General features: G+C 40.6%; 1 protein-coding gene across 3 annotated transcripts in view; it reads left to right on the top strand.

Moving 5' to 3' along the window:
• Window positions 1-14,895, top strand: part of KRIT1 (KRIT1 ankyrin repeat containing) — a 346,827-nt gene that overhangs the window by 71,060 nt on the left and 260,872 nt on the right. For all 3 annotated transcript variants that reach the window (XM_086941853.1, XM_086941852.1, XM_086941854.1), the window contains 2 exons: window positions 3,476-3,605; window positions 8,601-8,844. In XM_086941853.1, the coding sequence (XP_086797979.1) occupies window positions 3,476-3,605; window positions 8,601-8,844 (374 nt within the window). The remainder of the gene's footprint in view (window positions 1-3,475; window positions 3,606-8,600; window positions 8,845-14,895) is intronic.

Raw genomic sequence — 14,895 nt, 5'->3', positions numbered from 1 at the left:
GTAAATCGTTCAAGTACCTCACTTAGCTCACCCATCTCTCAGGTCCTGCCTTTGGAGCTTCAAACATTGTATTTATGCCTGGGAAGGTTGATGGCAAACTTAAAACTTAAACCGTAACAGAAAGGTCCTTATCCTTGCTCGACATTCCTTCGAGAAATGATGGCTTCTAGTTTATTATAATGTTAGTAAGAATTCCTTTCTTGTATCTCACCAAAGTGCACATTAGTTCGGCAACTACTGTAGGAACGTAGCTACAGAGACCTATATTTTCAGAGTTCAGGAACAGTAATTACTATTAGACTTTGGAAGGATGAAGGTTGACTCGAAAGAGCTCATTGAAGCTCGAGCTCCCTAACTCCCGGCATGATTACAGATATGAATCTTGACATAAAGTACCTATGTAGGTCATTTCTCCCGGTAAAAACTAGTAAAACTAGCAGTAAATGTCTTTATCACATTAATAATGGAGCAACTAGTGATTTCTATGACTAAGGGTCCTACTTCTCTGTAAACAATTAGTTTTTACCTCAGTACTGCATATTTGTTATGTTCAGCAGTTGAGTGCCATAAAACAATCGATAATTTTTAGTTTGAAAAAGCCATGTCCTTTCAAAGGTTTGGCGGATTACTTCACTTCGATCTTTTTCCAATTATTGTAATACTTGAAGTTGCCGTTACAGGACCATAAACCGTAGCGCATCATTGGGCCCAGTATAGAGATGGAATACACGTGAATGGAGTTTATAAAAAGTTAGAAATAAGCCTACCAACCAACCAACCAACCAACCAACCAATATTGTCTCTCTTAAAATGTACTGCATTACGCTACAATTAAAACACCAAAACTATAATATTCAAACTTTTATAAGCCTAACTTGTTTGATGAAACATAAGCCCTTTCAGTAAATACCATAAAGGGTGCTAAATTGAAGCGTTACTCAAAGAAACAAGCACTGGCAAAGCCAAAACATCTCACCTATGTTCGCGCTATTGGCTTTGCCTATGTATTTTAGCCATGTATAGCAGCATGGTTGCCGTTCGGCATGGCTCAAAGCTAGTGGCATAGAGTGGCGTGGCGCACAAGGGAGTGGCATAGAGTAACATAGGGTGGCATAGACTATAGTGTCCTCGAGTGGAGTGGCATAGAATGGAATGGAGTGGCGTAGAGTGGAGTAGCATAGAATAGAGAGGCATGGAGTGACGTGGCATGGCACTGTGTTTTATGGAGTGGCGTTGAGTAGATTGGTATAGAGTAGCATTGAGTAGAGTGGCCTGAAATGGAATAGAGTGGTCTGGCGAGGTGTAGAGTAGAGTGTAGTGGCATTGTGTGGAGTAGAGTTTGGTTGTTCATCGATTCACACGCCAAAGACCAGAAAGTGCCAAGTAGATGGGTGTGATAAGCTGAGTAGGTGCTTGAGGCGCCCTACCTCATGACCTGCACTCGTGTACAGAAACTTCTAATTCATTCCCTTCCATGTGAAAGTTGTTTGATTCCAGTGGCATGGATAGTAAACGAATCCAAAAGCGGAAATGCCTGAAATGTAGATGTTCATTTTCCCGTTTACTGTGTGCAACATGCTACATTTAGGGACTCATAATATTGTTTTTCAGTGGTGTCCAACGTAGGTTCGATCCACTTCAGATTTTCATGATAACAATTGAGCAAATGAGCTTTATTTGCACTAATTGTATTCAAATGTATATTATATGGTTAGACAGAGAATCTGGTATTGATCACACCGTCCTTGACCTTGGTTGGACACCACTAGTGTAAATGATGGACTATACTTGAAATGGACTTAAAATGGGAGCCTGCCTTTCCCAGCACTAGCACATACATCCAAGGCATTAGTGAGTTCACAAAAAAATGAAGCCCACTATAGGGGAAAGCAGGTTAGCGTATGAAACTGCATCTACTCTGTTATTCTTGTAATTGTGTGTAGCAATGGTGTCACTGGAGCACTGGGTGTTTTTAAGCACACTCTGAAAGCTGAGCCACCACTATGTAAATGTGCATGTGAATTGAGCACATGAGAAGGGTGGCAAGTGGAGTACGAGCAGATAGTACCTTCATGGTAATATTGCTCAACGTTTTTTGGAGTGACAAATTAGTTATCTATTTATACATCAACATTATTAGCAAAACAATCCATCCAAGGCAGTAAAAGTTGCAAATAGTCAGCCAGCACCTATTTAGCTGGGTCCAAACTCCGCTCAGTTTTGCTGCATCTAGTTGAATTGTTGATAAGCATTATATGAATGAGGTATGGTTACATCCACGAGTCCTCGTCAATAAGTGGAGTTTCATTGCTAATTAATATCAGTACAAGTGATGTATACAAAAGAATAGTTCACAAATTTCCTTTAGAGATCCTTTGAAGTATACGGTCAGCTCAAGGTCCACTTACAATAATATCATTAACATGGCAAGAGGGTCAAACGCAGCAGAGCCATCAGTCAGCCCTTCCCATTCAACTACCCAAAACACAAGCGCTTCAACAAAGCAGATGATCTCTCAAGAAAGCCTTGGGGATGAGGTCTTGGAATTAAGAGCGCTGGAGCTGAAGTACTCTTTCACAGAGTAAGCTCTCCATGCCTGTCCTTAACCTCTGGAAGGCTAAGTAGGGGTGAACGATTTTTAACAATTGCAATCAAAGTACTGTTGGAACACCTATGCGGACAGTGACGTAGAATAACGAAAACAGAACCCAGCGAATATCACTGGATAGAACCCATCCCTCACAGTGTTTTATGCTAATCAGCGCCGATACCTGAGGTAATCACCGTTTTTGTTTCTGTTGAATGCATTGCTGCCCCCAGTTCCACTTTTGTCACACTCTTAGTTCCAATAGCAAAATGCTGGCGGTAACGCCAAGTGAGCGCAATTTTCTGTTATAATGAACGGACACAAATTCCTTGTTTGCACCTTTGTCTGGATGATCCCGAAAGATTCCAAATCAGTAAACCAGATGCAGTGAGTAAAAAGTGTCCTGCAAGAACAGTGTTGTTTGAGGAGTTCACTGTGCCAGACCCACAGGCTGTAAGAGTTATTTACGGTAAATACAGCAATCAACAGGAGAGCAAAAAAAAAACGAGGAGTGGTTGAAGCAACATGAGCTAGGCGCAGGGTAGGAGCAGGAAAAACAGGAGATGGTTAAAGCGACACGAGGTTGAGAAAAGAAGAAATAGTACCTCAATCACAGCACGAGCAGCGGAAGGGCACTAGTTGAGTAGAATCAATCTTCCTCCATGCTCCACAGAGCTGAAATGGAAGTTACGCTTGGCCTACATCGCCCAATTCGGAAGCAGCAAAGAAGCGTGACACTAAAGACAACAAATAGTAATCAGTGAGTGGGCTCCAAGCCCTTCAGTGCAAATTATGCAGGTCTCAAGCGAGAGCGCATGCAGTCTTTCTGGGTCGACCTAAACTGAGACATCTGTATTTATTTTAATTTCTTGTCTTTTTCTTTTTTAGATAATGCTAAGCACACCTACAACCCTGGGACCCCCGTTTTCTACTGTCTACAAGATATCATGAGGGTTTGCAGTGAATCCAGCACTCATTTTTCTGCACTAACTGCGAGGATGTTAATTGCTTTGGACAAGTATGACTTTAAATTTGCATATTTTGAATATGAACGTATAGTTTTTTCACCTAGCCAGTTGCATTTTTGTGCTGTCAATTCAGAGGATATTGGCTATTAAAACATTGCATTTATTCAGGCAGCTGTTTCTCTTGATGATACTAACACGCATTAAAAAGATTATTTTGTCTCTATTTTTACACTTTACAGTTACAGTACTGACCTTGTTCCAGAATGCCCTTATTTTATTTTGTAAATGAAGAGCTAAATAAAGGGCATCTTATTTTCGTTTCTATTTTTTTGTAGCTGTAGAGAATACAACAGCATACCCGCCAATAGAACCAAATCAGGCGTAAGACTCCCGATTTTTGTGGCCTAAAATTTCCTGTATTCAATGGACGTCAATGGGGAAAATATATTCCCCTGATTTTATATTCAAAATCTCCCACTGTCCTGGTTTAAAAGTTAGGCATATATCAAATAGTGACTACGAAGTCGAACATAGATTGTATTGGTTTCATTAAAACACCCTAATTTAAGGATTGCTCTAGAAAAAAAGGATATTTTGTTGGATATTCAGATTGGTGTAATAATTTTAGACTCCAAGAAAAGCGATTTATTTTGTCATAACTTGATAGTTGTTCATGGTCTCTTAGGGATATTATGGGGACTGGGTTTGTCGCACATCAAAAACATCATAGTGTCCAAAGTATTAAATAGCACAAAGCCACAGTATAGTAATTGTGTTTTAGGTTCCCTTTATATACATCTGTCTGCAGCATTATCATAAGGGGTAAGGCCATTTGTTTTATTTCCATCCACCCACCTAACTCCCTTCCCAAAAAAGGCATTGTGCAGAAAAATCTTGGTGTTTGTTAGATACAAGAGGGTGAATATTTTATGGTAAAGATTTTCAGCAGTCCTTTGGCCCTACTTTACTGGCTTCAAGCAACATTCTGCCTAGCTAGCCACGTAGCTGTGCTTGCTCTTTTACATTGAAGTCCAAAGTGTGGTTTTAAATGCTTCTCCACAGAATAATGCTTTATATCACTGTTAGAGTCAAGATATCACTGTAAGAGCCAAGACCGGGGTCTGCCTGAGTCCCTTATTACTGTTTCCGTCTTGCGCTTGACATTGCAGAGTCAGTACTTCTGTTAGTATAAAGTAAAAGCACAACTTCTGAGTCTGCCCACAGCTGTCCAGTTTCTGATCTTTAGTTTGGAAACCTTGGGCCAGATGTACGACCATTGGCAATTGCGACTCGCGGATTGCAAGTTGAAATTTGCGAGTCGCAATTCCCAATCTACAACAGTGTCTAAGACACTGTTTGCGATTCCCAATGGGGTCGCAAATTGCATGGCTCATGCATATTAATGAGGCTGTCGCAATTTGCGACCCCATTGGGAATCGCAGGCAATCCCAGGGATGGTGTCCTGCGAGGGTCCGCAGACCTCCATATCTGGGACTGCTTTTAAATAAAGCAGTTTTTTTATGCATCCCGTTTTCCTTAAAAGAAAACAGGATGTATTTAAAAAAGAAACTTTTTTGTTTACATTTTAAGGGGAGGTAGTGGTCCCTGGGACCACTCCCTGCTCTGAAAAAATGTTTGCGCACCCATTCACAAACAGGAAGGGGTCGCCTGGGGACCCCACTCTTCAGTGCCCACCATTTTGCCGATGGCAGGCAGTCTCCAATCAGGATTAGGGATTGTGCCCACTCCCCCACGTGGGGTGAGCACACCAAGAGTGCAGTCACCCTATGGTCAGTAGCCCATTGGCTACTGACCTCGAGACCCCCAAAATGCCCCCTAAATTCTGTATTTAGGGGGCAGCCCGAGCCAAGAAGACAGATTCCTGCAACCTACGAAAGAAGACATCCAGCAGAGGAGACTGCAGAGAAGAACTGACTTGGCCCCAGCCCTACCTGCCCGTCTGCAGTTTCCAGAGATACTGCGCCAAAAGTCGCCTTGTCCAGCAGCCAGCGACCTCCAGAACACCTGGGACTGCCTTCAACAAAGACCGGATCACCTGTGAACAGCAGCTCTGTTCAAAAGACTCTCCAAAGCAAGACTCAGAGCCTGCTGAGGACAGAAAAACACGATGCCTGGAACCACAACTGCACCTGTCCAAGTCCGAGTGGCTCACTGGTCCCAGAGAGGTCCCTCAGCTCTCCAGAGTCCAAGTCCACCGTGGGTTGACCCCTCCAGGACTCCCCGACGTTGCCTGCAGCCTCTGCACGGAGACCGCCCCAACTGCAAGTAGCCCAGTAAGGTGAAATCCGCCCTTAAAAAACACCCCTGCATCTAGCCGCCGTGTGTCCTGGAGAGTAGAACCTAAGGTGTACCTATGTCCCCGAGCCCTCTAACTTACCTGCCCAGCTGTTAGTTTCTCCCGGAAGTCTTTCTGGACCGAGCCTGCAGCCCAAAATCCAAAACAGGCAACTTCCATTGAAAACAACAGGGCACCCTATGCCAAAATAGCACCCTGGACCTGTCCTCCCCTGTGCCACTGTCGGTGCACCTTGTGTGGTAAATCGGATCCCCCTTTGCCCTGAGCCTAACACCAGGAGCTTTGCTCCCACAACCTTGTGGCCTGCTCATGAGAGCCACCAACTGGAGGCCCTCTATATACCACTGGATAACATTGGGCCTCGGCACTCTGCACCCGGCCGCCCTAGTGCCGCTGAGGGTGCTTTGAGAGTGCATCCTCGACACTGGGGGAACCCCACTTCTAACCCCAGAATACCAACTCCAAAACAGAAGTTCTTACAGATAAACTGATAACACTGTTTTCTCCCATAGGACTGTATTGACTGCTTTTCTGTGAAAAATCGTCTAAGTGTGGAGTTGGTTTGTATGAAACCCAAAGAAACTGCAAATGTACAAAAACTGAATTACTTACCTTTTCTCTAGAAAATGTCCCGGGGTGATATTTAGGCATATCACACTGAGTAGAAAAAGTAACTTCAAAAGTAATATCAAAAGTAACGTTCAAAGTAATCTCAAAAGAAACTGTAAAGTAATTTTGAGTGTTGGTTTACCTGTACACAAACCAATTGCATCCAACTGTATTTCAGTTGTATTTCAACTGCAATATACCTGCAAAGTATTATTTCACTTACCTGCACCAGACCAGACTGGGTACTAGCAATAAAATAACTAAATAATATTTTTATGCAAACAAATTGGTCTGAGTTCAGTCTTTGAGTGTGTGACATTATTTCATGCCTGAGTTTGTACAATAAATGCTTAACACTACCCTCTGGTAAAGCCTTACTGCTCTCCCACACTACCACAAATAGAGTAATGTATTGTCTACTTTTACCTCTGCCAACCTTTGGGGTTCCACTGGACTCTGTGTACACGATACCTTACTTTGGCATAGTATATACAGAGCCAGCTTCCTACAGACCTCCATTGATGCATGGATGTTTATCTTCTGGTAAGGCTTTGAAGCTTTTTTTCCTGCTTTCTTGAACTCCCCCAGTGCATGTGACTGGGTCAACTGTCAATTCTTGCGGGCAAAATATACATTTTTCTTGATCCCTGCATGCTTGTGACTGGTTAGGGTTTCAGCGTTCTTGCTCATGTGTGTGTGTTAACCTAGATTAATGGTAATGGTAATCTTCCAACTTACATTTCCACAGCTAGAGCTTTAACTTTGGCCTGCATAGATTCACCCATGCATTTTTCATCTTTACATAATGGACCAAACCATTTTATTTGCTTGGGTGAAATTGTTGCTACGAGATTTAGATCTCAGTATTGCCATATCTTCTGCAGAGGATGCCAGACCGCAAGCATAGCTCGGTTAAAAAGGCTTCACGGCCCCATAGTAATCTAGCTCGAAGGGAATTCAAACAAGCCTAATTTGAGGTGGTTATTTACTTTTGGCATCTAGATATCTGGTTTCATGTGAAATATCAGTAGAAGCATAATATCAAGCAAAGTATCAGTTGGGTTATACTGCCCAGCAAAGATTCATTGGATTGTCAACAGTGCATATAATGTTAGCACACGTGCCAAGTTTATGCCATCTGTGACATTAAAGTCAGAGCTTTGATCTTTTGAACAGAGGTTAGGTCCCATACATATAAAAACACCATATTTTGAAATGTATTTTTCTATCCATTGCAAATTAATGAATTGGGGTCTTCCTACCTATGTATATTACTCCATTGAAGGACAATTTCTCGTATTGCTAAAGACATGGGTCTGATTCTATTAGTGAATATTCAGAAAGAAGTTTTTTGGTGGATCCAATTTTCCAACATTTGTATCAAACACTGGGATTTAAATTGTCAGAGTTAATTGGACTGAATGAAGAGTTGTGGGAAAGTTCAGTTAGTCTCTCTGCGATTAGATTTTGTTGAGAATTTGTTATGAGAAAATATTTTGTGTGAAGATTTCGAATATGTGCTTTCTAAATTTTTCAAAAGTTAACTTCAATTATTAATGCTGTTGGTAGGCATACCAACTTCATAACTAGGTCTTTCCTTGTCTAGATATTGCCAAAATGTTATCTAACTGAAATTGTAGTTAGTAAATTTTCCTCTCTGGCCTGTGGAAGGGGCGTGATTTTACTTGCCCAAGAATTTGACAGTTCAATAGAAAGGCTAAGACACCATGTGTATGAATGTGGAAGTATGTTTGAGAAATAGTGCAATTATTAAATTATATTTATTGGGAATTTTTGATATCCACGACAAAAAAATCTATGTGTTAAGTTGGTGAAACCAAGTAAAATATATTTAAATTATTTGAGTCGATAAATTTTGATTTAACATAGAGCTTGTATCCTTGTGTTCAAAGTTCCATTGCTAAATTATGAGATAGTCTGATGCACTTTGTTAGTATTATTTGAGTGTTTATACATATGTTTCATGCTTATCACATATATTGCACTTCATGGCTTATCACATATATTGCACTTCATCCTGCATCACTGTTACCAGCATACATATTTTAAGCAGAGCTGTGGAATTTATCATAAAGATTCTTAATTTTATTTCAAACAGGTGGTTAGATGAACAGCACTCAAAATCCCATGCCATCCCTGCTTTATTCCGACCTTCTCCTCTTGAGAGGATAAAATCCAATGTGACAAACCCTGCATATGGTGTTGAAGCTGAACAGACAGATAGCACTCTGCACATAGTATACACTGCACTAGAAATCAAAAGTAAAATGATGACTCTGGAGAAAGCAGACATGTGTGTCTACAACCCTTTGTTTGGATCAGATCTTCAATATACCAATCGAGTAAGTATTCAGCAAACTGGTAACTTGTTCTAATCTTGTTATGTAACTGGGTGGTAAATTGTCTTATATGTACCAAAGTTCTTTTAGAATTCAACTAGAGGCTACCATCGATAACTGTAGCAGAAATTGTATTCCAGCCACATATAAAATTATTGCAGTTTGTGGCAGGAGACCTAACTTTCCAGCCCCAAACAATCCAGCATTTTATTTTATATACAAACAGTTCACTACTAATATTCTTTTAATTCACCTAGTCAAATTGTAGATCTTCTGGATACTTGAGAATCATGATTGACTTGAGCGCTCACGCATAGTGCCATTTGCGGTACTGTTTTTTCTACTTGTAAAATAAGTGAAGGTAGAAAATGGTAACCTAGTGCAGTGGAGTTCCCTTTATTTACTGGCATTATTACATCCATCAGTGGTAATATTACATCGTGCTGGTCTTTTCACTAAAAACTAAGTATGCTCCAACCATTTATTTCTTATGTAATGGACAAGAGGCGAATTTTGCTTCTTTGTGTCCATATTTGTAATTCAGGCTATGAATCCAAGTATTGAGCTTGATGCCGATCCAGTCATACGTCATAAGGTTTTCATTGTTCTACCACAATGCCATTATTAGTGATTACTTTGGGTGACAGTGAGAGCGTAGACATATAGTATTATTGATGAGTAACAGTGATTAACAGGGATGTTTAGCACGAAGGGATTGTGAATAACATCAAATAGACAACTGTAGCAAAGCCCTAGTTGTCTGTGATGCCTTGAATGCTGTCAACCATCCTGTCTGCTTTGAAGTTTCTCTTTAAAGTGTGTCCATGTTTGCTTTACACAATTTCTCTAGATAAGATAGTTTAGGCATATAGTTTCAAGTATTTTATGTATGCAGATGACACAGTTATCCTGCAACTTGAAAAAGATCGCATGAACTTTCTATTGTGCCTGTTCTCTCAGCTACCAGAGATTTGATGTCTATCATCTTCTTTTGTTTACATTTCTTTATAAAAATGTTGACATAATAATAAAATGAACAGAGACCCATAAGAGTAGTGTACAGGCATTTATTCTCAAAAGTGTTGAACACATTAATAAGACAAGGTTATCATTATAAAAGTCTGGTTAATGTCACAGTGTTGAAGATTTTTTTGCATTTGGTAATTACACCACAAATAATCCTAATAATTATATAGTGAGAGAGAGCTTTTCATAAACCTTCAGACAAGAGGCAATTATAACTGCATGCACAGGTTGCATGTCAAAGCACCAATATCTCACTCCATTTTAAAGCATCTCTGCAAATCGATTAGCTGTTCTTTTCCGAAGGGAGAACCTTTCATTGCATGGTCGTGTTACACTTAGCTTAAACTAATTTCATGAGGAAGAAATCAAGTAATGAATTACATTTCTATTGTGTGGTATTATACCAAGCAAACATACTTTAGTTGAGGCAATCAGTTACCAACTCAAAGAATCTGAATGATAGTTACCTCACTCCAAAATTCTCTGCATTCCACCCGCCTTTGACACAAATGTGCAGTCTCCTCCCCACATCCCTAGTGTAAGCAGCTGGCCGTCGTCGTTATTTATCACATAGGTGTAAAATATACCCTTATTATATATTTGTAAAAAATTTACTTAAATCTGTTTTTACAAGAGACAGATCTTGTGCACTGGCACATTTTAACCCATTTATTATAAGTTGTTCATCATCATATTCATCCCACTTCGAATTCTGTTATTGAACCCCATTTGTTGCAAGCTTTTTCTATAAAACTTTGTTGTATGCCTCCAACCATCATTCTTTTACTTCATGCTAGTATTTGTTGGGTTTTACTCTTGAAAATTGGAAACTCTGCGCAGGCGTCATTTGCCCACTGCCATCCACTGACATACAGGAATCTGTTTCTACTATTACCCACCCTGTCAAAACTATCATAATGAAACAACCTTCTGTATTGAATAGACCTTTAGTTAAAGCATCTACTTGTCATTTCAACCCAGAGACTCTTGGTCCTTATTAGCCATTAAAATGCACTTGCCCAAGATTGAGAGTTGTGACACAACCTCCTACCTTATCATTGCGCAAAAGTTTGTATTCAAGAATGTTCCTACCCTAAGCCTCCAATTGGGGATCATTGCCAGTGATGTATCAAGAAATTCTGTGGAAGTAAAGAGTTTCAGGTTTATTTCTTCTGTATGTCAGAAGATCTATTATAGACTGCAAGCAGTAATATTTAGAATAGTAGCAAACCACTTACTCTCTCTATGATGAATCCTCCAGGCATCACCCAACCCATAACATTAAATGTTAATAAAGTCCTACATGCTGGGCCTAGAGGTATGTACGACAGGTCAATTTGATCCCAATACCAGTCCAACACAGTTGAATCCCCATTCCTAACAGTACACTGTCTAAATGTTCCTGAATGACATTTCCCATTTGGCATTCATCTACTTTAGATGTGTATGTACCCAGAAAAAGGACTTTGTACTATTAAGTTTTTCACTGCCCTCAATAAAATGTCCTGTGTCATCCTTAAGGATTTGTTCCTTCACAATGGGAATATTTTCATACTCTTCGCAGACAACGTAAAAGAACACTGGTTCTCCTCACCTGGTCTGCATTTGACTACACTGAGATGCGAGTACGTTTCATATTGCTATCTTGATGTCTCTCCATGCATGGTGCAATCCACCCTGTTTATACCTTGAACATTCCAACCAATCACTTTCAGTGTTTTCGTTCTTTGAAGTCTTAGTCAATATGCCACAGTTACAATGGGCCATAAGAGATTGCAACCTAGCCTTTCGGCAGAAGCACACCTTGGGTATACCTCTCAGGTATCAACGAATATCACAAACCACTTCAACCTCATCTCACTTCAATGTTCGAATACAACAATAAAGCGCTCAAGGCAAAAAAAATACATATATCCACCTAACGCTCTCAAACCAGCTCATTCAGTAGCTAAACTATGTCAACATGATAGTCCACAGAAATCGCTCATCACTAAAGGGCTCCACACGAAGGGTCAATGCTCTAGATAGTAAGGACAACTCTGCTCATCACCTCATCAATGGTCAGCAAGGCTTCATTCCTCAGGGAGACACATCCAGTTGCCAACAATTATATACTGACACAATTCTTGAAATAGATTGTAATCAATTGAGTTATCGAAAAACACATTTACTTTCACAGAAAAAAACACCATGTGCTGGGCTCTAATAATATCAGTGTCTTTATCACCGAAATGAAGTATTCCCACGTTTTTAACTTTGAGAGTATAGTCTGGAAATTATAGGATTTAGGTGGGTTCGTATGATGAGCAACCCTTGGTTTTAGTAGCCTGCAGAATCCTACCTCTGTCATGATAGTTGAGATGTTTGTACTTCGATCCAAGAATATGATCTTAGAGGAGGTCTGGTGCCAAGCATGTGATTCCTGTGAGCCAAGAGAAGTGCGAAGAGGTCTACTAGTAGGCACCAAATGCTCGACAATTCATTTTCAAGAAACGGATCCATGCCAAAGCCTTGGACATTTTCAGTCAGTCCATCCATACTAATATGCATCTATTGTTACCTCCCCTCTGCAATTTCAAGGACTTTTTTTTTAACACTATTCATTGCTTTTAGTAGAGAAAAGGAAACAATCATAAAAGCCATAAGTAAACAATACAGCGTTCACAGTTTCCCCAGTATACAAAATATTAAGATGACATAATAGTCCTCCCATTTCATATATTAACATCGAAAGAGTGCTCACACCAATCACCCCATTCGTCACAATGTTTTTCAGGGCAACTCCTAGATTTATTTACAAATAACTCTGCTCTGGAGCAGTAGTCCATTTCTTGTGTCCATTCAGTCCCGGAGGGAGCAGACCCTGAGCTCCAAAGACATGCAATATCCTGTTTAGCTACAAGCAAAACCATGGCTACCAACAGACGAAGGGTCCTTCTGCCCCCCCCCAACCCCCCTCTCCCCTATTACTCCATCAGTCCAGTATTACCATTTTTGGCTCCGGCAAGACCTGATTTACCACTACCCGGGTTAGAATGTCACAGATACATCTCTAATATTGCGGTATTCAAGGGTGTTGTGTATTGATTGAAGCTCCGAGATCCCACTCTTTAAGCCCAAAATGCCACAATTTCTTCTGTGGGCATTACCCAATCAGTTTGTGAAGATCTACCCTGACCAGGAAAACCTCTGTTACATATTGTTTTGATTTTTACCACTGGAGACCCTCGATTGCAGCAAGGAATAAATGGTTTTACAAGTTGCTGCATACTTCCTGCCAACAATTTTAAAGAGTTTGACTCCGAAAACACCTGCTACTGCAGAAAACCGATCAATTTCCCCTTGTTAGATGGAGTTTGTTCTTTTAGGCAGGCTTCTTCCGGGCAGGGCAGACAACCAGTACATGTGCAAATCTTGAACACCCCCAAAATATAAAGCGTGAGTACAATCTTGTTGTAGTAAGCGTTCCCGTATACCTGTGCAGCGTTGTAGTGGTATCCCACCTGATCTCCGATTTAGTAAAATATATGTAAAAACATTTTTAAAACGTAGGTCCGCTTATCAGTTGCTGATAACCCAACAGCCTGCACAAAGGTGGTTTCTAAGCCAGGTTAATCGCAGCTTGTTGTTAGACGATGGAGGCAGTGATATTTTTAAATAAAGAATCTGCTAAGAAAATGGAATCCATTTGATCTGTAGTTCTTCAGCATGAACATCTTTCATAAATTTGTCTGAATCTCACCCATCATCCTCTAGAGAAAAGAGAAGGAATTATGCCATAAGTGGTTCTGAAAACTGGCTCTCCGGCCATCCTGATTATGGCTTTGGGGATTGGCGACATGACTGAGTCTAAGGTTGTATCTATGTTGCTCTTTAGATTCTATTCCTCTCTACATTCATAGGCTAAAATATAGATTTTTTTAAGACAGTATCATACTGAAGATGTGCATAAGATGAATTTCAATCTATTAAAAATCTTCATGCTAGAGAAATAACTACAGATGATTACACTATTCTGCTAAATGATTTTAACATATATTTAGTTTTTTTTTTAAGCAACTTTATTGGCATTTTTGGAAACAACAACATAGGTACTGCACCATGCTTGACATGTCAGGTATTGCAACATCGTTACAAGTGATCCCTCCATTCTGTTAATGTGAAGTATCAGTCCACCAGTATCCCAGACAATCAAACCACCGGTCCCAACTGTGGGAAGGTGGCCTGATATGCAGTGCTCACTATTCTAGTGAACACTATGTATCAGTCCAGCAACCCTTATTGATGATTGGTTGTAAGTCAACCTTATAGACCAGCTATCCTAGTAGCGTGGATACGAGCAGTCTAAGGCTAAAGACTCGAGAGGGCGTGTTAAGCCAGCTGTTATACCACACATATACCCCTTGAACACCAAGTGAAAGGACACCACACAAGTGTTATGAAAATAAACAGTGTATTTATTAAAATCACAACAGCCCTGTACTCTTTATGAGGACAGGGTACTAAGCACAAAACAAAACTCTTACGAAAATACTTAAGTTAGCACAGTATATACAAATGCCCGAGGGGCACGGAAAACCATATACTCTGAAAGTGGAATGCGAAATTACTAGCAGGTAAGTACAGTACTAATAGGCTTTGGAATCGCTAGATCTTGACTATAGAATCTTCAGATTACTTCTAGGAGACCCAGGGGACTCGGGTGCAGAGTGTGCACTCTCACGTGTGATGCGGGACAAAGTCTATGGTAGCTAGTAATGACAAAGTTAGTGTTCTCGGGCGAACCCGACCTGGTAGGAGGAAAACGAAAGTGGATTCTGACCCTTGGATAGTGAGGCTATGCTGGGGCACCGAAATGCCGAAGTTACCTAGCCCAGGGGCTGCAGCTGCATAGGTCTCAAAAGACGTCGGGAATCCTCGTAGACGGACCAGGAGCCTGGAAGAAAGAAGTTGCTGGCAGGCGACCAGTGAAGAAAGTTCGTTGGATCCAAGCCTAGATCGAAGGAAGATGACACCTGAAAGCAGAGG

Source organism: Lissotriton vulgaris, chromosome 10 (genome assembly GCF_964263255.1).
Source record: "Lissotriton vulgaris chromosome 10, aLisVul1.2, whole genome shotgun sequence".
Lineage (NCBI taxonomy): Eukaryota > Metazoa > Chordata > Amphibia > Caudata > Salamandridae > Lissotriton > Lissotriton vulgaris.
The sequence above is the reverse complement of the archived record's forward strand: the minus strand, read 5'-3'. Positions and strand labels throughout refer to the sequence as shown.